This window comes from Macrosteles quadrilineatus, unplaced genomic scaffold, assembly GCF_028750875.1.
Source record: "Macrosteles quadrilineatus isolate MER2022 unplaced genomic scaffold, UCM_ALF_1.0 Scaffold_9__3_contigs__length_116548681, whole genome shotgun sequence".
Lineage (NCBI taxonomy): Eukaryota > Metazoa > Arthropoda > Insecta > Hemiptera > Cicadellidae > Macrosteles > Macrosteles quadrilineatus.
In genome coordinates, this window is record NW_026542602.1 from 63,420,873 (window position 1) to 63,447,609 (window position 26,737).

The 26,737-nt window shown below is 32.5% G+C and overlaps 1 protein-coding gene across 1 annotated transcript in view; it reads right to left on the reverse strand.

Moving 5' to 3' along the window:
• LOC129002451 (microtubule-associated protein futsch) overlaps positions 1-26,737 on the reverse strand; it is a 272,549-nt gene that overhangs the window by 23,100 nt on the left and 222,712 nt on the right. The window contains exon 3 of the mRNA XM_054430265.1: positions 618-716. Coding sequence (XP_054286240.1) covers positions 618-716 — 99 coding nt within the window. The remainder of the gene's footprint in view (positions 1-617; positions 717-26,737) is intronic.

The window sequence follows — 26,737 nt, forward strand, 5'->3', positions numbered from 1 at the left end:
ATTTCATAAAAATTTCAAGGATATAACAAACTCATGTTGGAATTTAATATTAGGATATACAGTATGTAAAGTAATAAATTTACATGGAAGAGGATTAACTATTCAGCGAGTTTTACTCAATTAACAGACTGTCAAAGCTAACCTTAAATTCGTTATAAGCCTTTTCCATTTCTGTCTCTGATAAAAGTAATGGAATTGAAAAATCTTAAAAAGGTTAACAGTCAAACATTGGTTTGGGAATATGTTTGTAGATAGGATTTGAAGTATTTTGTATTTATTAAAAATTATTTAAATTACATTTTAAGAAAATTTTTAATATTTCAAGCATTAAGTATAGCGCAAGTAATGCCACACAAAACACTAAAACATAGAGAAACCAGACATACTAGGAAACCAAAATTTTCTTCAATTAGATCAAAATTGTAATTTAAAGGCTTTATGATAAAAAAGTAAAATAAAAAATAAAAAATGCTGATTCATACCGATATCAAAACTTTCCATCTAGTGTGATCATCGGTTTTATTGCTCGTACCCACACAGAATCCGACTTCTGTGCTACTCACAGACAATCTAAATACAAAATCTTTTGGCAAATAGTGGTGAATATCATCCCTTACCATTCCTGGCCTCTTCGCCCTCAGGGGCTGCCGAGATGATAGCCTGAAGTTCCTTGTCCAGGTCAACATGGCAGGAGTCTACGTCCCAGGAGAGGAATCCTGCAACACAATACACCACGCATTAGTTATCAATAAGAATTGTAAATTGTAAAAAAATTCTTACAAAAGAAGTGTAAGAATTGTATATTATCAATTTTCAATTCTTTGAGACTGCGATGCTTACTTGGGTGTGTATTTCAAGCTGTCTATCTGAGGGGTCATCCCATGTATCTACAGGGTGTCCCGGAACTCTCTACCAATATTTTAGGGCATTCATTCTGGGTAAGAAACGTACCTAAACATCATATTTACATTGTCCGGAAGTCCTTGGTTACTCACACAGCCGCCATTTTGTTTTTTTCAGTTATTATTTTTTTTCTAAAGAATGGTTAAAGATACGAAATGGAAACTTTGCACAAACATTTATGACAAGTAGACAAAACTACAAAAAAATTATGACGATTTTTCAAATTCATAAAACAAAATGGCGGCCATTTAAAATTTTATTTCTTAAATAACTCAAAAACCATTGATTTTACAAAAATGTTAAATGGCCGCCATTTTGTTTTATGAATTTGAAAAATCGTTAAAATTTTTTTGTAGCTTTGTCTAGCTGTCATAAATGTTTGTGCAAAGTTTCCATTTCGTATCTTTAACCATTCTTTAGAAAAAAAAAATAATAACTGAAAAAAACAAAATGGTGGCTGTGTGAGTAACTAAGGACTTCCGGACAGTTTAAATATAATATTTAGTTATGTTTCTTACCCAGGAGCAATGCCCTAAAATATTGGTAGAGAGTTCCGGGACACCCTGTATAAACCAGCAGTCACCAATTGAAACAAATAAAACATAGTTGTAGAATGCGCTAGTGACCAAAATTCCATTTCGTACATTATATTTGGTTGCTGACATGGTTGATGGGTCATAACAGTTACTATAGCTCACAATAAGTCATTTCACAGGTTTGACTTGGTAGAAAAATTCTTGTATTAAACAGAAATCAGTAATTAAGATCAGCGCAATCAGTCTGTGGATCACATCAACTAACTATACTGGCAAAAACTTTAATATGAAAAACTAAAAAAAAATTCATTAAGTTTTTGAACTACCTTAGAAAAGTGTGTATTAAGAATATATATAAGCTTAAAAGACAATTTTAGTATTGGGAGGGTTAGTTCAAAGTACTGCACCATCAAAGAAAACAGTAAAGAATTCTTATTTTCGTTTGCTTTCTATAGACCTTACATATTTTACAAAAAGAGTTCTTTTCCTTCTGATCGCATCTTTTTGTTAACTTATTGGTTTCTATATCAATGTTCAATTCTAAAATGTAAAATTTAACACTTAAACTAAATCTTCCATTTATTGTAATAATGTAAAGGGTAAATTAATTGTAGTTCAAACATATTTTCGTTCTTACATTTTATACTGAACTTAATTAGGATATCTACAAACAATATACCTGATATACCTACATTAAATACAAATATTTTTGGAATTGTTTGTTAGCACTGTGGCAGCAACACTTTTTTTAGTTTGTAGTTCACAAGATTATAATATTGGAATTTTGTAATTGGAAGTCTTTTTGTAAATGTTATCAGCTATTCTGCTATAAATAAATTTGATAATCATATTTACAATACAATAGTTTCAAGGAGTTGAGAGTAGTAACTGAATGCCTAGGAGTTTCTTGTTTATTTATATATCCTTGAAGGGTACTTGCATTACACCATTAATCTAAACGCTAAATCCAGGAGGAGTATACTACTTAGTTGATGGAATTTTAGTATCCATTATGAGGATGAAGGGCATTTTAATTTACACAGGTTCCACAATATTAATGTATGGAGTTTCTGATGACATCAAATCAAATCAAATATATTTATTTCCATTCGGTACAATAAAGTACAATAGGATAGGTCAGATTGCATTTTACAAATTGTCATGAAGCAAATTAATGTAGATGTGAATATAAAATTAAACTTAAATTATAAAATATAGAGAACAAAACAACTAAACAAACAATTTCTCCTTCAAGCTGGCCTGGAACATCAATAACAGATAAAATATAAAATAATTTCTGATAACATCATATCTTAATAAAAAAAAGAGAGGATTAGTTTTCAATAATAGTTTTAATGTGAAGAATAGTTATAGAGACTATTAATTAATAGAGTGTGGGATTTGTATTTAAGTGTTTAGAACGATCTAGAAAGCAATTTGGCAAGAAAAAAACTCATTAAGTGAATAAAGTGGGTTTATTAATAACCAGTTACAAAACTTTCTCTTAAATTGTTTGACATCATATTTTGAGATAAGGCCAATGAGTTTATTGTAAACCTTTGGAGCTACAACAACATGGCTGTTTATAGATTTTGAGAGCCTGTGGTAGTCAATGGAAGTATGATTTTTATTTCTAGTATTATATCTGTGTTCATGGAATTTTAGTATTTGTGTGTTATCTATTACATATACAGTTAAATCAAAGATATACAGATTAATAATAGTAGGAATTTTCATTGAAACAAAAAGAGGTTTACAATGTTCATCAAGTTCAGATTCAGCGATAACCCTAACGGCTCTTTTTTGGAGAATTAAGATTTCATCCACTCTATTGCAGTTACCCCATAGAATTAATCCATATTTGTAACATCTATATATTTAATACACAGTTGTAACACTGTTTTCTCAGTAATTACTGGACCGATCTACAAGATTTATGTCTCAAATTAAAGGGGATAGTGTGTAGATTTGCCGAACATCCTTAGAATTTACGTTTTTTCTAAGGGCTACGAGCTACAGCCCGTTAAAGGACGAGTCAATACAATTCTTATTGAAGAATATATAGAATATATAGAATACATAGTTTTATAAATTATTCGTCAGCTGTTTAATGTTTGTCAGACATTTGTTATTATTTTTATAACCTCACTTTCAGTATGCAATTATTAAACTTGGAGTTTATGTTTATAAACACACGATTTTGATAAAGGAAAGTGTATTCGTTAACTTATTTTTGAAATGTTATAGTTTTCCTTCAAAGTGATCTGAAGGAAAGTGGTAATTGAGTTTTAAGTTTGAGTATGGAATGTGAAATAATACCAATAGTAGGGAACGGAAACTTATTGTTTTGATCAATATAATTTATTCTCTACGGCCACCAGAATAATCATGGGGAAATCCGCTTGCAAGTTGTACATATAATTGCTAATGAGTGGGAAACATACAAACATTTTATAGTAGGTGACGAATCTTACTCAAGATCAGTGTTAGACGTTCAGTGGTACCAAACTTTACCTTCTCAAGATGGCGAGTACGCTGGGATACGTGGAACTACAGTATATCAGTGAATTTTTTTTCAAGTACACGGGGAAGTTGCTTGAGAAACTGTGACTTACGATTTCGGTTCTGGCGAAGAAGTATCTGACTTGATGTTTAATGGCAATGTTGACTCGGGTCATTATAGCGTTATAAAACTTTATCATTAACCCCAGGATGTGAAAAGTACAAAAAGAAAAAGAAAAGGTAATCATTAACCGGGCGTAAAGACATACAGAACGAAAAAAACATGTAGAGAACCATCAAACTAAAAAGGTAAAGAGCAGTGATGGTGTTAAATGTGCTCTGGAAGTCCCTTCTAAAAAATACCAATTTTTTTGAATTGGGGTCGTTAGATTGGATTTGTCAGTACTGCAAATCTATGAATTTTGAGTCAGAACAGACTAACTGGGACACAAATATTTTTTCCTTATGTTGTCACAAGGGGAAGGTCAAATGAACTCCTTATCAACATTTTGAGTTTATGGAAAATCTTATCAACAGCGACTATAAAAAAAGTATTAAGGGTCAAAAGAGACAAAAAACTATTTTGAGTAAAATATAATACAAATCTGCATTTGAAATGGCCAGTTCTAAGTCTCACTTGAATCAACATCTTTCTGGTAATGGTAGTCTACATAGTTTTAAAATCTACGACTCCTTTTCTATCAAATTGGACCGTTAATACCCTCTAACATTGAACAAAGTATTCCCAACTTTATATATACGACGTAAACACAGCTTTTACTCACAGTATGGGTCAAAGATTCGTGAAATGCGACCAACTGCTGATGCGTGATTTACATGTAGGCTAAGTGACTATCTTTATTCCATACAACAAATGTAATGAAAAAAATCTACGAATATAGGAATATACTTGAGCAAATGATCTAAATAGCATTTAAATAGCTGCTTATTAGGTTATCTATCAGCATTGCCCAATTCGTGTACTATTTATTTTTCAAATGAAACTCAAATTAATATAAAAGATTCATTTGGTTAAAATAATATATCGGGTTGATTAACATAAAATAGTTTATACAGGCAAACTATCAGTTCTATTTCATGTGAAAAATTAAACAACCCCTAAATAAAATACAAAGATAAACAGTATTTGTTAATTATTATTTCTTTTATTGCTGACAATATTCCCGTGGCGGAGCACGGGCGGTTAACTAGTCCTAAATACTGTAGCTTAATATCCTCAAAATGTGAATAGTTTCATGTTATAACTTGTACCATGCTTCTGCAGGATGAACCATATGTAATATCTAATTTACTCGGCTGTCATTGGAACTACGCTAAAAATATCAAACCACATTTTCTTTGGAGGAATGCTAAGATTGTGAGAAGGAAAATGTTATTTGTGACGTAAAAGTTGGCATTGTTTGCCTCAAGCTTGTTAGAAAGTGTAACAGAATATTACTTTAGAAGAATCAAACCGAAGCAAACATGAAACTTCCAAGAACCTGTGAAACTTATTATAACAATGGAACTTGATACATTTTTATATCGGTTCATTATACTTTCTTTTATTGTATGTCTGTTTATTTTTTAAACTTTTTACTAAATAGTTGTGCATTAACGTTGACCTTTAGATAATATCAAGCATCACTAATATTTTAATCAATATAGAGTCTTTTTATACATCTTTTTCACACAGTGTTATTACACTTGTTATATAATAATAGTGCAATTGAAGCGAAGTTATTAAGATGCTATTGTAGAAGATGTATTTTTGCTGATTGCTTAAATTATTTCTTCACGACTTTAAACTTTTAAAGTTGTAGTCGTGTTGACTATCAGTGTGTGTTATTATTGTGGTGAATAGTGGTACCAGGGTATGTGGCGAAAAATAGCGTTCGTACCAAGGACCAAAATGGTTTAGCAGCTCTCAATCGTTTTAAGTTCGGCAAAACCTCATTTTCGGCCCTATGTACGAAATATAAAGGTATTACACAACTGTTCAACAGTGCACAGAGAAGTAAACGAAAGCCATACAGATTGTACAGTAGCTTTAAGAAAGTTCTCTCTCAACTTAAGTTGGAACTAGTTAACTGGAGGTTTAAGTTGGAGACCGGACCACAAAGTAAATTAAACTCTCATATAGAACCCACCTAGACAAGCTGCTTACAAGGGTTGAATACAAAACAATGTTGCCAGGTTAACTAGTTGTACACACATCTTAACTTAATACAATTTACGGTTTGTGTGAGTATTATAATCAAACTACTAGTTATACCTGTTACATACAAATATCAGTGATAGATTTACGTCTAAGATTTTACCCAGAGTGTTCTTCAACTTTACAATATTGTTGTTTAGGATAGTGTAACTAGATTTAATCCACAATAGATAACTTTATAAGTTGATAAATTAAAGTGCATACATACAGCATACAATATATACGTCTAACGATTTTTTATCGAGTAATTTATTAGTAATGCATGTTAAGGGATTGTATTGTTTTTCAGAAGTAGTTAATGTGGATTTTCTTGCTAAAGTGAAGACTAAAATATTTCAGAAATAAATCATTAACTACATAAATTCCAAGTATACACTATTGAATAACATTGACATTGTTAAGAAAATATTGTAAAATAACAAAATTGAAGTAAGAATACATTTTACCACACGCTCTTTGATTTTGAAATTGTTTTTTTGTATTTTTAACAGAGTCCTGTACAACATGAAAATAACATACATTCTAAACAAATGGTGAAATGTAACTAACGTTTTATTAACAAGATATAGCTACAAAACAGCAATCAATGGTGGTGTTGGTAAAAAATTTAAGTCATTAAATTAAATTAATGGATCCAAATTTGTAAACCAATGAAAATAGTCCCCATGAGGTTTTGACTTGTGCTAAAACAGAAAGAGAGAGACAATGTCACATAATTATAGTTATGAGCAAAGATATTTTATCAACGACAATCATTGAACGTATTAATCAGGTACATTTATCTCAAAAATATATGGTGAAGGATTTAATAATTTAATTACAATAAGTAGTTTTACCATAGTATTGAACCCATTAATTAACTTTTAACTCCTTTAACTCAACTTTGCATTTTCCTAAGTTCAAGAAAACAATATCCATTTATCTACATCTGACAAAAGTGTTTGCGCAAATTTTAACAAAGATAAGAATCAAACTTGAGTTGAAGATTTGTTTGAGTGTGCTTTAAAACGTTAAGGGATGGATTGCCCCTAAAACCAAACCTCTCAAGTTGAAGTGAAGGAGTTTCCTGATCTTACAAGCTGAAACTCATTCCCTCTTAAGTGGCTGAACAACATCGACAAGATAATGGTTTTATTGTTTTTTATATATTAAACACTATGAATATGTTATGTATTTCTTTATGTTTATTTTCTTACCATGTATGCTTTTGGTCAACCCTGTATATAGACATAGATAAAACATGATAAAACATACTCCCTTAGTAGATTTCTCATTCTTATGGAACAGCTGAAGCCAATTTTATCGTTAGTTCTGTCCGGTGTACTGTAGAGGTAGTGTTTACTTTGTTTCGTGTTATTTCAGTAATTTAATTTAAAACCTCGTTTGAACAAATAAAACGATATCTAATCATAAACAATAACTTGTCCCCTAGTTATATAATCAAAAAGTAAAGCACAAATCATGAAATCAACCCTAAAATAATAGAAACAAAATTTCATCGACACTAGCGATCAGTGTCGCCGGACATAAACTAGACACGAAAAACGAGCTTCAAAATGTACAATGGGGTAAGAAGTCTATGATGATACATATCACTCATACGACACTCATATTTGGGTTTATGATGCGCCTTAAAATTAATGGGAAATACTGTAAGTTCCTGACTCTTCGTTAACTATGAAAAGGTACGCAGTTTACATTCCATACAAAAAGGTGTTCTTTAAAATAAACATTTGTCACAATTTCCACTTAATTCGGCCAAATGCCAAGTGTGGACGATACCAGCTCCGGCTCCAATGGAGCGGCGCAAATGAAAGTTTATTGCCAAAAAAGGTTTAAGTGAGAACGATCTCGTCCGCAGGTCCGGGGAGGAGCAGAATTGCCTTTGGCAGAGCATTTCAATTGGTCCTTTCTGTCTAAAATGTATGTATTGACGGTGTTAGAGCTTGATTTTATTCGTACAATGGGAATTTTTTCAAAATTGAAATTTGTTAACGGTGTAACAAATCGTTGCCTTAAAAGAATGTAATCAGTTTGTTCTATTGATTAAACTATTTTTAACGTATGTATGTGATCATCTGTAGAAAAAAATACCCAAAAACTCTATCTGAAAATATATTATCTGATGACTAAAGGCTACTTAAGTGTCTCTGCGTTATGATATCACTATGTTAGAAAGGTTAATCTTATCTTACTAATATTATAAATCTGAAAGTTTGTGAGTTTGTGTGTATGTTTGTGTGTGTGTTTGTGTGTGTGTTTGTGTGTGTGTTGCTCAATCACACATAAACTACTGGACGGATTGGGCTGAAATTTGGCATGATGATAGCTCACATTCCCGATTAACATTAAAGCATATTCTTATCTCAAAAACTCTTTCGGGCTCCGCCCCAGTGGCTCTGTAGTTCCCCATGTTAATCTTATGATTTTTCATATTTAAAAGGAATTAATGAATCTTAACAGCTGTTTCAATTAAACAAGTTGGTTCTGTTCTATGATGTTCAATAGCATAAAAGTTAAAAGGATTACCAACAGGGTGCAGCACTATTATTTTTTTTTTAATATATGACAACAGCTAATTTCCAACCAAAAGATGAGTGAGCGTAGCGAACGAACTTCAACCTGGAGGCGAGTTAGCGTAGCGAACGAGCTAACCTGAAGGCAAGTGAGCGCAGCGAACGAGCTTCAACCTAAAGGTGAGTGAGCGTAGCGAACGAACTTCAACCAGAACGTGAATGAGCCATGCGAATATTATGAAGTTAAACGGGGCGAAGCCCGCGGGTACAGCTAGTCTTAAATAATATTTTCTTATATCTTAACAAATTCAATGATAATATTTAAGGAACAAAATGTACAAGCATGTTTAAAAAATAAATGTATCCAATCGTATCCCTTACTTAAATATTATTTCTTAACTTATAAATCAGTTTTACAATAGTTTTGGTTTATTTCAAGGAAATAATAGGATAATTTTTCACTATTCATATTGTTTGTGTTAGTAAGATTTTAGTAGGTAAAAGTCAAGAGTTTTATAAGTATGAGTAAATTTACCAATTAAGAATAACCCTACGGAAATCTGATCATAAAAACATGTTTCGAACACTGTAAACCATAGTGATATTCCATATAAACCATTTAGAGTAGCAAAACTGTTCGTATTGTTCTCTGACAGTCAATAAAGATTCTCATATTACCCTCCTTTACAATATTATATATCATAATTCCTATATAATAAACCCTAACTGATGACTACCTGATGAATGGTACCTCAAGGACCTGGACCTGATACACTAAGTGATTCATCCTCCAAGGACCAAACCGTTTATCCTGATAGGAGATATCTTGCAGGAGCAATAAATTATGGTAAGAGGGGGGAGAGAACCAGTGAACCTCACACCTGTTGCGTTATATCTTGTCACACAACGAGTCTGGGTGTAATATCATGCTTGGCTAGGCTTCATGGAGTTACCTCGGTAGTGACGTAGAATCGTGGTTATCGAGAATATAATGATTTCTAGAATATTATAGGCCGTATCTGCTTGTAACCAATATGATGATTTATTACATGGTTCAAATTAGGTTATGCACATTTTGTAGCATTCTATGGTTCATTCCTAGGTTAAGGGTTTTGTTTGCAATTATTCAAATGGGTGGTACCACAGACTATAGAGCAATTAATGGTCTATGTGTGTGGTACTAATGGTCTATTGTCTGTGATCATACATTGAACGTTGGTGGTATGTGCTGTTAATTAGTTGTTTCAATGTTGTATGTTTTAATGTTTCTGTGTTTCTTTACTAGTTATTTTGACGGTATAGTTTCAATGTTTGTTAGTTGAGCTATTGGGGACTATACAATGTGATGAGATCTCGGGACTTTTGTGATAGTTGGCTGTTGGGCCCCATAATTAAACGTTATTTCAGCCTCATATGCTTCGCATGATGTTTTGTTTTTATTTTTCGATAGGCACAACAAATAAATCTCGTAAAACTAAAAAATCTTAATAATATTTTGAACAAACGTGTTCTGTTGCCAAAAACTATTTGAATGTGTTCGCATCAAAGCCAAATTTGACAATGGGAAGAGGTGTAGTAGCCGGGGGGGGGGGGTTAATAGTTTGGTATGCTCAACTAGACCCCTTGATTGGTATCCTAAAGTACCAACAGCTAAAAAATATTCTAAATTTCGTTTAGAATATGATTGTGTCGTCTAAACATGCATCATGTACCTACAACAACTCAAGGGGATATGACTCATTTTTACTTTTAACTCTTGAGTAAAAATAGTGGTCCCTGACCTATATCCAACCATAAAGACTGCGGTAATAGCTTGGCCTTATTCGTATTAGGGAAATATGTTAAAACAGAACCACAATACGTTTAATTGTTAAGAATACATTAATCTAAATAGAAGTCCAATTAAATACGTAAAGGTTTACTTTCCAATAGGTTTTTATCATGCCATTACAGAAACAAACAGTTAAGCCGGAGTCGTTATTGAGTTCCTTTACATTGCGTAATAATCTGAAGAGTTGTTCAAAAGCTGTTTTCCCCGCTATCAAAGGAATTCCAATTTCTTGTTCGTCATAAGAAACGTCCAACCCTTCGAACAAACAGATTTCTACTTCAATGCTTTCACAATAAAGGGATCCCCAAATGTATATTATTGACTGCTATACTTTCAAGGTTTGTGCTAACTTGTTAAAAATTCTTTACCCCAAGTGCAAAAATTCTACCAACAACAAATTAAATTAGTAACAAAGTTTAGTGAGGCATTCTCTTCATCATTCGCATGACACAGGCAATGTATTTCAGCGTGTCCGCTTGTATCTGGAAACTCTTGTTTCACAACTTTGAAATTTGCATCATCCGAATCTCGTTACTCTGCAAATTTGCAGTTAACCCTTACTGTGCCAAAAATCTTTAGTAATTAAACTACTCTAACAAAGTATTTAAAAAGAATGTCGGATTTTTTTATAAGTGTTTCAGATTTATTTTACAGCGTATTAGGCTTAAGATGTGTAAATATTCCGTTTTCTTCACATCAGTAAATTAATTATCAATCAGGCATCGTCATATTAGTGATTTGGCTGCTGATTTTATGATACAGTAATAATACCCTAAAGATCACTTCCAACACTAATTTCATGGCATCGTTTTGATCTTATTTTAAGCTTCAATCAATCCATAGAAAATAGTTTGTATAATTAATCGATGTCAAATAGAAACAGAACAACATTTTGCTCTTAGCTGCAACTTAAACCACATCAGACTCATGACTAAAGAATGATGAACTACCATTTTCAAAATATTTCCGATGCATAATAATAATAGGATGCATAATGCATCCTGGTGATTTCACTTTTTCGTTAAACATTGTTTTCAATAAAGTTAAACTACAGGTCATTGGTTTTTTCTCAATATGTAACGTGAAAAAGAGTCAATTAAATTTGAATTACATTTTGCTGGTGTTATTAAATTGTACAGTACCTTTTAACTTCCTGAAATTATCTTAGAATAACATACACCAATCTAAAGTATTCTAAAAGTTTTAATGACAAATAACCAAAACACAACTGCTGCTATATGAACTAAGGTAATGATTTACAAAAACGTTTTCCTACTTCATTATCCACTTGTGATATTTTTATACAGTTTTATTGTTAATCGCCAATGGCTGGACTAGAGTGCTGAGGTAGGCCGTGCTGAAGCAGCTATTGTCACTCAAGAGTCCTCAGCAATTATTATAGAGCGCTAGGCTCACTCTTGTACTGCTGCTCTAGGAAGAGTTTTAAAAGGCTTTAAAATTCATACTTAACGAGTCCTAGCCTTTTGTCTGTTAGGTGTAAAGGGTCTATAATTATCCGTGAACCTTTTAATACACTCACTACCAGGTGCTATACCATATGTACAGAACATTGTAATAATTACTGGGAGAGGATGTGTTAATGTGTTGCATTTGCAACTGTAGAAATAGTAATCGGTTCTCCCATCGAGGTCTAGAAATCCATACAACCATTAAGGAATCCTTACAACTTAAGTTATTGCTTAGGGTCATCCATACCTATTAGACCCTACTTCACAAGATATTTTTTTCGAACTCATAAGCCATTTTATAGACATAAAAAGGCATGGTTTGACGGACTAATGTAGTGAAAATGTGATCTTATCTAATTAATAAGATAGCTGATTAATTATATTTCAGATTTGTTGCTGACTTATTTTAGGAGGTTGTTCAGCTTGAAGTATGATATCAATACACTTAAGATCAAGGACAACTGGCTCTGGTTTGGAATTATTTTTCTATAAAATCATTCTTTTATTCACGTTCAATATGCACATAGACACACGTTTATTTTACAAATAATATTAGCAGTCTAATCTAAAACTATATTTCTATTCACTATGTTAGATTTTTTCACACAAAAATGTATGTTTGAACTTGGTTGGTGGGAAACTTTAGTCTCATTCATGAGGAAAGAGATAAAACTTAACTTGCTGAAGCAGCTATTGTCACTCAAGAGTCCTCAGCAATTATTATAGAGCGCTAGGCCCACTCTTCTACTGCTGCTCTAGGAAGAGTTTTAAAAGGCGTTAAAATTCAAACTTAACGAGCCCTAGCCTTTTGTCTAGCTGTTAGGTGTAAAGGGGCTATAATGATCCGTGGACCTGTTAATACACTCACTACCATGTGCTATACCATATGTACAGAGGATTGTAATGACTGAAAGGGGATGTGTTTATGTGTAGCATTTGCAACTGCAGAAATAGTAATCGGTTCTCCCATCGAGGATAAGGAATCTTATTTGTATTTTATTTACGATTAACGAATCCATACAACTTAAGTTATTGCTTGGGGACAACCATACATATAGACCCTACTTCACAAGATATTTTATATTGAAATTATAAGCCGTTTAACCGACCTAAAAGTACATGTTTTGACGAACTAATGTAGTGAAGATATCTGAATTGATTTGATCCAATTGATAAGATGACTGATTAATTATATTTCAGATTTGTTACTGACTGGACAGCTGGCTCTAGTTGGAATTATTTTTCTATAAAGTCTTTATTGTATTCACGTCCAATATGCACATAGACACACGTTTATTATACAAAAAATATTAGCAGTAAAATCGACAATAATTTTTAAATACACTATTGTTAGATTTTTCCCATAAAAAAACCTATTTCGAACTTGGTTGGTTGAAAATTTAGTCTTATTCATGAGTAAGGATAAGATAGAACTTAACTCCCTTCGGATCCTGTAAAGTTAGCCCTGTAGAATAATACATGCCAGATGTATGTGATGGCTTCGCCTATGTATATCTCGTCTAGTGCATGTTACTGTGTGTTATCTAAACACCACCTTGCACTTAAATGTAAATTGCGTATACTTAATCATCTAAGTAAAACAATGGTCAATTAAACATTTGTAAACTACTTGTGTGTACCATTGGACCTTTGTAAAACGAAGTGATTTTAAAAATAAAAACACTTTGTTGGGTTCAAGGACGAACACCAGACTTTCCCAGAGGGGTTGAAGATAATCGCTCTCAGATGAATTAATACAGAACAGTCACTGACGGCAAACGAATGGGTCGCGTGAAATACTTTGTATTCTTTTTGGTTCTTATAATATGAACAACAATTTCTCAAAATGTAGAGTGATTCCATATAAATTCAACCCCGGGGTTCAAAGTTGTTTTAGATAAGGAAATATTTAGAAAAGTGTTAGTGTCTGAGGGTTTTCCCTAATGTAATGGAAACATGTGATTTGTCTAACTACATTAGGTTTTATAACCTAGTGATATTTTATTATCGATTGTTATGCAAATAAATTTGTCTGAGTTTTGTGTTGATATTATTCAATTATCAATTATTAATTGCGATGGGGACGTCACCTTCTTGTGTATTTTAATCCAAATGAGCGAAGGATGAGTGTAGAATTGTTATCTGTGTAGCTGTGACTAAAATCAGCTGTTTCATTAGTCAGGATAATTTATTAAAAGTCCAATGATCAGGAACAGCTAAATAGTTTCAATTAATCAAAAAGCTACTGACTTTTCCCTTCGATCCGGTAACCTTTTGATTTTCAGGCGAAAACCTAAAGCCATAACCCTTTAGTTATCCAGTCAATAAACCACTATTTAAACCTCTGTATTCTAAATTGCAGTTGAAACGCATTTTTAGAAATATTAACATGAATAATAGAACCCACTGAGTATCCTAATTGTAATCACTTCAATTTAAAACAAAAAACAATTGTAATTAATTCTGAGAACTTTTTCAGACAAATAAACTCGAACTGAAACGAAATGATGTCAAAATGAGTAAACTAAAAGTAAGATACTTCAGCTCCACTCATGTTCAGAGAAGCTATAAAAAATACTTGATTGACTTTAGTTTTGAATTACTTATAAAACGGATTCAAAACAAACAACGTAGGAAAAAATTAAGAGCCCACTTTTATTTACGTAACATGCAAACCAAACATACATCTTCCCTATATTATTCTACATACGGAGATCTTTGCAGAGTTGTATTTTATCTCTTACTCAAGAATAAGAAACATTCGCGTCTCTTGAGAATTTGTACATCAAAAATGAAAGGATCTACAACAATACTTTACCCTGGAAATCCGAGGAGTATATTTAAAAAAGAATATTGTTTTGTAGGTATACTCTAGGTTATATCACTAGTTTAAAATCACTATAATTGATTTTTAGAGATATGCATGTCGTGTTAAATAACGAAATAAAATCACTAAACATAATCACCACCATTCCTTTAAATGATAATGACAGAAAATCGCTAAAACACAATCATTGTCTGAAGAGATTGGTTTCTATGGTAATTCACACTGAATAATAGCATGGTCATTATTATTGTTACATGATGTTAAAACATGGAGATTATTACACACAACAGGGTGTGTTAATGTTATAACGTAACGCGTACTTTTACTTTTAAATTTTTGTGTAAAAATTTGTGTTGTGGATATATAATTAACTTCAAGTTTTAGTTATACCGTTGACTGTAAATCCTAAGGATTTACAGTCAACGGTTATACAGTACGTCCTATTAATGTGTTTAGGATCTTTGAAAGGAAGTAATTTAGTTTGAAATTAATTTTTGAATAAGTTTCGAGTCAACAATAGTTTGTACTTCGCCAAGATAATTTTTGTGTTTAATCCTTAAAGGATTTTTGTGTCTGGGCTGCCCTGTCACACACCGTGATGCTTTTATGCACGATGATGTACTTGTTAGTACGAAACAGGAACTGTATCCTTCACGTCTGATGAAGCAAAAGGTGGATCACAGATAGTAGAACAGAAACCCGTATGGATCATAAACAAATTATGCCACTGGTCCAAAAGTAAATATTGTATGGAGCTGTGCTGTGGAAAAGTCTATATTCGGAAAAATGGCGTAATTTTATGTTTATGATCCATACCGTTATCTATTGTGATATTCATCTATCTCTATTCTATATCTATTGTAGGGTAAACATATACCTTCAATTTGTTTATTTATAATCAGCTGTTCCATCGTGGAACGTGTTTAAACCTCGTTGATAAATTAAATCTAGAGGTCGTCCAGTGGTCGAAAACTCGACTGAAAATATGTATTGTACAGACTAATATATTTTCACCCCATGCTACAGGGTGGGGCAGCATAACTTCCTTTTTTTAAAGCTTAATAAAACGCACTCTATGAGTCAGACAAACTTTATTTGGTTTTTACAATGTAAGTACATTCCTAAAGTTTTGTTTTACGTAGTTTTGAAGAATAAATCATGCAGGTGACGTCCCCCATACTAGATATATTGAGTATACCGATTTCTGGTGTTTTTCATTACCTTTTCAAGCATAGCAGGTGTTAAGTTGCCAATTTCTTCCTGGATCTTGTTTTTTTTATCTTGAAGGGTCCTTCGAGGGTTCACATAAACGGGGGACTTCAAAAAACCCCATAGAAAAAACCGCAAGAGGACAAATCAGGAGATTGATCCGGCCATTGCAAATCGCCCCTGATTGAAATTTTGACAGATCCTGCACAATCGCCATCTTGTATGGATGGAAATGTAGGTCATCACGGAAAATTCTCCTTACAGAACGATTGGAATGTCCAAGAGCAGACGCATGTTTGAGTGCTGGGCGCCTTGGTGATCGCAACATTGCCTCAATGTCGTGCTCTCATTGCCTCAATGTTCTCAGGTGATCTAATGGGCCATGGGACTCCAGTTTTTTTGTTGCACTTGCAGTTTGTCTAAACGTATTGAACCACATAACAATTGATTTCCGGTCCGGAACAGGGCCCAGCGGGGCTAAATTAAACCGATTTCAAAAAGGCGCGCTGGGCTGCAATCACTGAACATCCACTCGAAAAAAGTAGGCGTCAACAGAAAACGCACGCTCCTCACTGTTCCAACCCATAATGGCGACTAAACTGTGCAAGGACAAAACTTTATAGCCTCACCTCTCCAACGAGACTGCTAACGCGTCGCTATGACATGAACAAACAAAATGGCGCACATTTAAAAAATGGAAGTTATGCTGCCCCACCCTGTATAAATAAAACATGCGATTAGAATTTCTTACATATGTTATGATTTTCTGTTTATATTTCATTCTTATTCCGTCACCAGCACGGGAACCCATAAGGCCCATGTTAATATTATTTTTATTTTTAAACTAGAGCTCACCCCGTGGTCGAAAACTCGACCAAAAATATGTATTATGCGAATTTCTTTATTTTCACCCTACGCTGTAAATAAAACATGTGATTGAATTTTTTTATTCCATTTGTTTTGATTTTCTGTTTATATTTTGTTGTTATTTCGTCACCAACATGGCAGCCCTTAAGCTCCATACTTTTTTTTACATTTTAAATTGTTTTTTGTGCTTATTTTTGAGCCTATTTTAGTTTATAAAGGAATTCTGCACATCTAAAGGAAAATATCTTTCTAACAGTATGCGTAGATTTTCCCTGCGATGCACACGAGCTGAGAAAAAAGGTTTTAAAGGAGCATGCTTGCCTTTTAATCTATAGCTAAATCTGGAGAGTTATAAATCCTTATCGTAAACGATGACAAAGAACATATTCGTCATTGTAATGTATACAATGGTGGATCCCAACTGTCCGTAACCTAAATAATCGACTCATATTGCACGATTGGGCTACTGCGATTAAATATTATGAACACCCCAGTTGTACTAATTACAGTTATTCTTGGCACCGACGCCAACCAAACCGAAACGTGTTCTAGTGGCTAAATTATCATATTATTCATAAATAACAGAAAGGGATTGCTCGGAAATCATTAATTTGTGATCAAAATTACAACATTTTACATTCAGAAGCCAACCTTGAATTTTGACCTTAAAATTGCACGACTGTCAACTTAAATAAAGGATAGGCACACGTATGCATACTTTAAAATCCACAAAAATAGCCCTCACAAAACCCAACGCAAAATAATAAATTTAGCAATCACCTACATTGTTGCAAGAATAAGTTTTTGAATAATTATATTTTCGGTAATTAAAATAATTTTGAAACTTACCACCACGGAACTAATTATACTAGTAGTATCCCATCTAAAAAAATACTTAAGCTCAGTCAACCTGTTATGATGCAAATCACCTGTGAAACCACTTAGAGCGTGGGCACCGCTTGAAGCGTATTTTTCAAAGTTTGACGGGATGATAGCTTATTGACAGCTCTTCAATCCCTGGATATTTTACCCTATTTATACCTGACACCATCTGCTCCTTTATAAATCTTTCGCAAGATTCATTTTTCTAACTGAATATGCCAGAGGGAAACGCTTAAAATCAACCTGCATGCTAGTGCACTTACCAGTACTTTTTAAATGTTTTACAACCAGGTTCATGAATAGAGGGCTTTAGACTTAGACTCATGCCTGGTGTAAATACATTTTCAATTATTTATTATGTATAAGTAACAAGGAAGTCAAAAGCGTGTTTTTGATAAACTCAGACCGACAAATGATTACTGTTCCAATTTTTACATTTTTAATCATTTACACTCACATTTGGGATCTACCACTACAGTCATAATATCCACAGCATATATTTACATGAGTAACAAAAAATACGCAAAAACAAACTAAGAGAGAAGCACACGAAAATATTCTTTAAGGATCAACTTCAATGCAACAAATAGAGAAACATCACTCAATAACGGCTGAACGCATTTCAGCCAAACTTAACAAAATTACTTAGACTAATAGTGAGATGGTTTTTAAACATACAAATTTCAATTAGATAATGCTAATGCAATTTAAAACGAACTTAAAATTTCCAAATTTTAACATTAGGCTTATGGGACAAAAGTAGCCATATGACAGTTTTTTGTTTACTGAATTGATATATTTAGTATATATATATATATTTTATGTCCTAATAAGTACAGAAAACTGTATGGATCATAAACACACACAAATGACGTAACTGTCCTGAATCATACTAATATCACTAACACATGTTTTAGACATTTCCATATGTACGCTGTTTGGATCATAAACACAAACAAATGACGTAACTGTCCTGAATCATATACTAATGTCACTAACCCATGTTTTAGACAGTTCCATATGTATGCTGTATGGATCATAAACACAAACAAATGACGTAACTGTCCTGAATCATACTAATATCACTAACACATGGTTTAGACAGTTCCATATGTACGCTGTATGGATCATAAAACACATACAAATGACGTAACTGTCCTGAATCATACTAATATCACTAACACATGGTTTAGACAGTTCCATATGTACGCTGTATGGATCATAAACACAAACAAATAACGTAACTGTCCTGTATCATATAATATCACTAACACAAGGTTTATACAGTTCCATATGTACGCTGTTTGGATCATAAACACAAACAAATGACGTAATTGTCCTGAATCATACTAATATCACTAACACATGGTTTAGACATTTCCATATTTACGCTGTATGGACCATGTCCATGTTTACTTTCGGGCCAGTTTTTTGTTTATGTTTATGATTCATACCGTCTGTTCTAGTATTCGTGGAGAAACCCAAATTCGATCCACTCACTAAGTTCTCAGTTTCTCGCAACAAAGCCCGCTATTATTCCTGGCCATAGCAGAGGGTGTCAGCACAGTTCATCAATGTCGTTATGTTTTATTTATCTAAAAGAAAAAAGCCAAAGCATCTTAGTAAACTAATTTCCGTTTACTAGAGAAAAAATGTTCGCGTTCACAATACTAAAGGTGTGGCAAGAGACAAACAAAAGGTCAAAGGTTCTCCATCAGCTGATGATACTGTCCAGAGAACTCAAGTTAAGACCTGTCTGAAACTGTTATGATTACACATGACACTGTGAAGAGATTAATATACCTCGACTTGTCAATATGATAAAATAATGTCAAGTACAAATCCGCCACCTTAAAAAGTACACATTAAATTAAAAAGTTGTAGCCAATACAAAGAAAAATTAGGTTCGCAGTTTTCCAAGAGCTTAGTAAGAGTTTGAAATGAAATAAAAATTTTGTTTTTAACTGATAGCTTTATTAAGAGTTATATTTATATTATATCATAGTAAATCGTAACTAATAAAGACAACTTTTTTTTAAATAAGTTTATTTTAATAAAATATAGACATAGTATTCATTCTGATAGCCCCTGGAACACGTACATATGACTTTATAGGCTAACCTCCATCAGAAGTCAAAAATTGTGTCTAACTTCAATTATTATCCAAAGCTGACATGTTTCGTTGCAATGCAACATCGTCGGAGCTTCACGTCAATGTGTACATTTTGATGTTTTTGAAGTGAAGCTCCGACGATATTGCATTGCAACGAAACATGTCAGCTTTGAATAAATAATTAAGTTAGACACAGTTTTGAACTTCTGATTGACGTTAGCATATAAAGTCAAAACATAGACTTCCAGATATAAGTAAATGTATAATTAATTGACTTAAGGTACATAAATAGATTTTCATACTATTGTTAAATCTGAAGAATAATTTTATAATTTAAGCACTACGACCATGTCTTAATTACTGAAAACCACTACTCATAAGTTACAAGAGAGGTTATATTTTCGCGTATAACCTTTCATAGCAATTGATTGTGATGCAACGACTTATTGTCCCAGCCACTCACTCATTGTTTAATCAATTAAATGTGTATTAACAGCTGATAAGTTGACGTTCCAAGTATTACAGTTTTACTTCTTTTCCATCAACGCTTGAACCTCATTGGTTCGTTACTCGCGTTTTAAAGTAAACCAACAATGCTGTTAAGTGAATCTTTTCAATTTTAAGAACTGAACTGAAACGTAAAAAAAAAACGGCCGTAGGCAAAATAAGAATATACTAAATCTATGATTTAATCTACGTCTTATTTATTTGTATTTATTTAAGTTGTAGTTGATATCGTGATGATACAACTGTAACGTAAGAAGAAGAAGCTAGACCAACAATGTAGTCAGAGTTGATTATAGTCTGCCAGACACAGTGGTCAACTGACAAACGAGAACCTCAGATTCACCTTACACTAAGTTTCTCACCCACACAGGAACCCGTTAAGGAAACTCATTTACCACGTTACATAACGTTGCAATGAGGAAAATAAGGAAGAAAATCATAAGTAGACGTCACGATGTATTTCAAAGTGAAGAAAATATTCGGTTAGAATATGAAACTTTATTAAATGTTTATAAGCTTTGACAGTGAATTTAGCTTTTTGACTTTTACAAAAGGTCCTTTGTGTACGGAAAGAGTTTTGAACGTTTTATTTGTTATAAAATATAGCTTTAAAAATTATTTAAAGTAATTATAATACAATAAACTATCGTGGGTGATAGTGGAGAAAGTTTACCATTATAGAGTAATATATCTTTGCCTTGGCCTTTTAGGGAGCTTCTTTGGCTACTTATCCTTTATGGTTTCTAAAAATCTAAATGTTTGGTTTACAGCCATCCAGTTATGGAATAATATAGCTGAAGTTTTGGTGGTTAGCTAGATTTGAACCGGTCTAGGAAAAATGTTTCGCTCACTAACACCTGCCCTCCAATATAAATTAATTTAAATCATAAAGTAAGAATAAATCTGCTTCAAGTAAATATACTTATCATTGTAGATATACCAATAACAAAGGAAAGTTCCAAAATTACTTGACCAATTTCTCTATGTGATACACTGCATCTAAGCATCGTATTTCGTCATAATCTGTAATAATGAACGTAAATTTGAAATATTTGTTGTTTTCAAGAAAGTGCTCAGTGCTTATGTAATAGTGGCTATTTATGTATTAACACAAAGTTATATCCACGTATTTTAATTAATACTCAATAAGAAATATATCAAGAAAATAATAAAACCTAGTTTAGATGGGCAAAAAAATTTTTGCTAACTTTACATTTAGGGAACAAACTCCGACACTGAATCTAAAACTACCTTGAATCCCCAAGTTCTATTTGTATGGAGTTACAATACATTTGGAAAAATTGTTGTTCATATTATAAGAACCAAAAAGAATACAAAGTATTTCACGCGACCCATTCGTTTGCCGCCAGTGACAAGCATTGTTCTGTATTATTCATCTGAGAGCGATTATCTACAACTCCTCCGGGAAAGTCTGGTGTTCGTCCTTGAACCAACAAAGTGTTTTTATTTTTAAAATAGTCACTTTGTTTATCTACAGGATTTCACAAATAATTGTATGCAAAAATCCATGAATAGATTCCCATTACTTTGATTAATTAAATATTGTTTTACTGTTTTATGCAATAATTTACCAATCATAATTTATTAAGTATATGATATCTCATTCGTAAGTGCAAGGTGGTATTTAGATAAAACACAGTAACATATGCACTAGACGAGATATATCTAGACGAAGCCATCACATACATCTATTATTCTAGGAACGACCAACTTTACAGGGTCCGACGGGGGTTTAAGTTCTATCTTATCCTTCCTCATGAATAAGACTTAATTCCCAACCAAGTCACAAGCAAGTACGTTTTGTGTGAAAAAAATCTTGTAAAACTAGTGTTTGTTTATAATTTAAAAATATTCGTGAAAAACAATTTTATGATCATATTGATCGTAAAAAAGATAAATAAATAATAGCAAAAATAATTAAAATATAGACCAAGCTGTCCTTGATCATAGGTTTATTAATTTCATAGTTCTGCTGAACAACCACCTAAACTAAGTCAGTAACAAATATAAAATCTAATCAATTCAAAACTCATTCTTCAGTCATTTGCACTACTTCAGTTCGTCAAAACATGACCTTTTTGTGTCGTTTTCGTTCAGATTCAACCCAATATAACATACATACACAAAAAATAACACATCAAATTTAATTACGAGTATCAAACAATCATTAAAATAAGTAAGTTATTCAATGTTTGGTTATATCAGAATTTGTTTGTGCAATGGTTGATCATATCGATAGCAAAACATCGTGTGTATGTAATAGAGTCGAATAATTTGCATTCACTCTTCTTTTCAAATTATGATAGTTTAACATAATAATGGTGCATATCTCCAATCAATAACTAACGTTTTATGGATGCTTTAATCCTAAATAATAAAATACGATTTCCAGTCCTTGATAGATGAACTGATCTACTATTTCTTCACTTGCAAAATGTTACACATAAACACATCCCCTTCCAGTCATTACAATCCTCTGCATGTATGGTATCGCCTGGTAGTGAGTGTATTAAAAAGTCCTCGGATAATTATAGCCTCTTTACACCCAACAGACAAAAGGCTAGAATTCGTTAAGTTTGAATTTTAAAGCCTTTTATAGCGTTTCCTAGAGCAGCAGAAGAAGAGTGGGCCTAGCGTCGCTCTATAATAATTGCTGAGGACTCTTGAGTGACAATAGCTGCTTCAGCACGGCCTACCTCAGCACTCTAGTCCAGCCATTGGCGATTAACAATGAAACTGTATCAAAATATCACAAGTGGATAATGAAGTAGGAAAACGTTTTTGTAAATAATTACCTTAGTTTATATAGTAGCAGTTGTGTTTTGGTTATTTGACATTGGAACTTTTAGAACTTAATTTAGTCTGGGGAATTTGATATCACATTACTACTTTAGATAGTTGTATGTAATTGTAAGATTATAAATTTCCGGAAGCAAGAAGCTACGGTATAGTTTAATAATATCAGTAACGTGTTATTAAATTGAGGAAAGTTCAATGGCCTTATGTTGTTTAAATTGTTTAAAAGAAATTGTAATTAAAAAGCGAAATCAAGAGATTTTTACCATCGGAAGTGTTTTTATTTTTTTTCAGTTCATCATTCTGAACACATCAGGCTGATGTAGTATGGCAGCTTACAAAAAATTGTATTCTAGTACTTTGGTTCTACATAATTTATAATCCTAAACAACCAAAGACAAAGTATCTGAAAATAAAATAGATTTTTTGGGGATAAAAACTTAAATAAAATCAGAAGATTTCATGACATTGTTGTCAAGGATATTTCTTATCGTATCATAATATCAGCAAACAAATCAATGTACAATCAATGCAAACTATCAACAACAGTAATCAATGCCTTATTGCTAGACTTTTAAGCATCAATCTAATGTTGGCGAGAAATTAGGATTTCTATTAAAAAGTTTAAAAATTAATAATAAATACAGTCTAAGGATTTTTATAAAACATTGTGGAGTAGTTTAATTACTAAATATTGCTGAGTTGCTACAGCAAAGGTTAACCAAGTTTGCAGGGTAATGAGATTCGGATGATGCAAATTCCAAAGTTTTCAAACAAGAGTTTCCAGATACAAGCAGACACGCTGAAATACATTGCCTGTGTCATGCGAATGATGAAGGCAATTCCTCAGTAAACTTCGTTGCTAATAATTTTTTTTGTTGGTTCAAATCCAAATTGTAAACTAAATAATTACTTACTAGCAATACCATTAGTACATGAGTTTAATTTTCTGGTTAGCCGAGGTGTTATAGTGCTCACCTTCAAGTCTGAACGCCACTGGTTCGATTCCAGATTGTCGCGAGATCGTTTCCACGATGTAACTTTGTCATTGGACATGAATCTAGGGTGGGTTTGGTCAGTTTTGTTTACAACGTAAAAAATGCCCGCGTCGTATAAAAAGAAAACACAAAAAGTACGCAGCATTAAAAAGTATGAACTTGTACCTATCATTTATCATTATAGGTTGTTGTGTGGTATACTTTCACAAACAGATGGTTCTCTCCTCCTTTGAAGTAGATTATCTTTTGTTTTAGATCTACTTAAAAAAGTCAATCTACTATTAAATTGGATCCGAAACATGTAATGCGTTTAATTCACCACGTCGTTACAGCTGGAGACGATTGGTGATTTGAAAACAGGTGGGTTTGAACCCGGGACTTTCGGACAGAGGCTCTGTGCTATAACCACTTGACCTATCATGCCAATAAATGTTGGCTTCTTAAGGCATTTAAAGGTCTCTTAATATACCAAAACAGCTTTGAGCAACTCAGTAACCATCCATCGCTTGATAACTTTTTTCTTTAAGTAATAAAGTAAATGAAATCCTTTGATAAAAAATAGATCTACGCTTTGTTGGAAGTACGTATATCAAATAAAAATCTACACCAAAAACTAAATAACATAACATGAGCATTTTACAAAATGGTGTGTATTTTGGTTTACTTACAACGATAATTGAGAATGGAAGCTCTTACCTGAAAAAAATACAATACTTCAAATATATTACAAACAACAATTAAAGTGAATATAGAAACAAGGCGACACACATCTAAACAATGATAATATCGCTATACTTAAAAACTAAAATAATGCTTTCTATAAATATCAATATCATGTTGCTGTACTTTCAATGTACATACTACCTTCGACAAGGTATGATGTTAAGTTTTATAATGTAAGCTGTGACTATCTCAAGCTCGAACTTATCTATTGGTTTACGATTCGAGATACGTTTTTTGATTTGTCCGCTTCATTTAACGTTTTCCACCTCAGTTGGGTAGGAAAGAAAAGCTCACTTGAAGTGGTTTAAAGGCTTTAGATTCTACAATTTCCCATAATAATGGCATGAATTTATCAAAATAAATGTAATGGAGAAATAACATGTAATGCAATATGAAAAAGAACACAATTCAACGAAACTGCATTGGAAATATGTATTTGTTACATATCCTTAACGAAAACTTCAACAATATACCACTGAGACTTTTACTTTAAAAACAGTCAGGCAATAGTAGTTTACGCAACGATTGCGTAAAGATGGTGTTAACGACACGAGTAGAAAATATAAGGTACGAGTCTTGGAGAGTGCTTAAACACTTTTACGAGTGTCGTTAACACTCTTTACGCGAGTTGCGTACACTACTTTACCTTCGACAGTGTTTTAATTACTAAAAATCAATACTTATAACTTCTTAAGAGAGATTATGTTTTCGTTTATAACCTCCCATTGCCACTGACAGTGATGCAACAAAAACATTGAACCAAACACTAATTTCACCAATCAATAACAATTAAATTGGTAAACAGCTGATTAGTTGAAGTTCGAATCATTACAATTTTACTTCTTCTCTCTGAATCCTTGAACCTCATTGGTCCGTTACCCGTGTTGTTATGAGTAAAACTATGCTGTTATGAAGTAAACAATGCTGTTATGAGATACTTTTCAATTCTAAGAACTGTACTGAAACGGCAACTTAAAAAAACGGTCGTAGGTAAACAATATTACTTACTTCCTCTGGTAAGATTTATCTGCTTTGAAAAGTCACGCGTGTTAATGTGAAAGGAAAGTAACTGTTTGAGTTTGAATAATGCATTACATTTCACATTACGTGCGAGATAAATGTCACGATAATTGTGTTTGTGTAAGTTTGCACTTCGAGACTTAAATTGCAAGTTTTGTTAAACTTAATGATCCTTATATGACTCAAATAAATGTTTAATGGGAAAGATTGAGGTTTCCACTCACAAGATTTCATAAGTTAAAATTTAGGTTATGTGATTAAAATTAAAACGAGTCTAACAGATGAAATTGTACAAATATATTTGTTAGCTTGAAACCCCCAATAGCAAAGTTTTACCAAATTAATTACTGAGTTAAACTTGTTATTATTATCAAACAATTCTATAATGCTTTTTCTTACAGCACTTAAAATCTGTGAAACTCGTATTACAAAATGCTGGAGTCTATTTCGACACCTTAAAGGCCTTACGAAAAAAACATAGTTTTCTTTTGAGTTCAAAAAGTTTATTTAATTTTGATAACTTTGATAATTTTGATACCATGATACAAATACATTTATTTACAAATGTAGTTATTCATGCATATGTAGTTGTATTTATTAATTGTTGTATTATAAATAACCGGATTGGCACCATACGCTGTCACTGTCTGTTTTTTTTTATATAAAAAATTCATCCACTTAAAGAATTACCAGCTAAAAACACATCCATTCTCTTTTACCAACTATCTTTGGTAATTTAAGTAAACAAGTCTTTGGAGTAGTATTTCAGGAGCAGTGGGAATAAATGATTTGATACCAC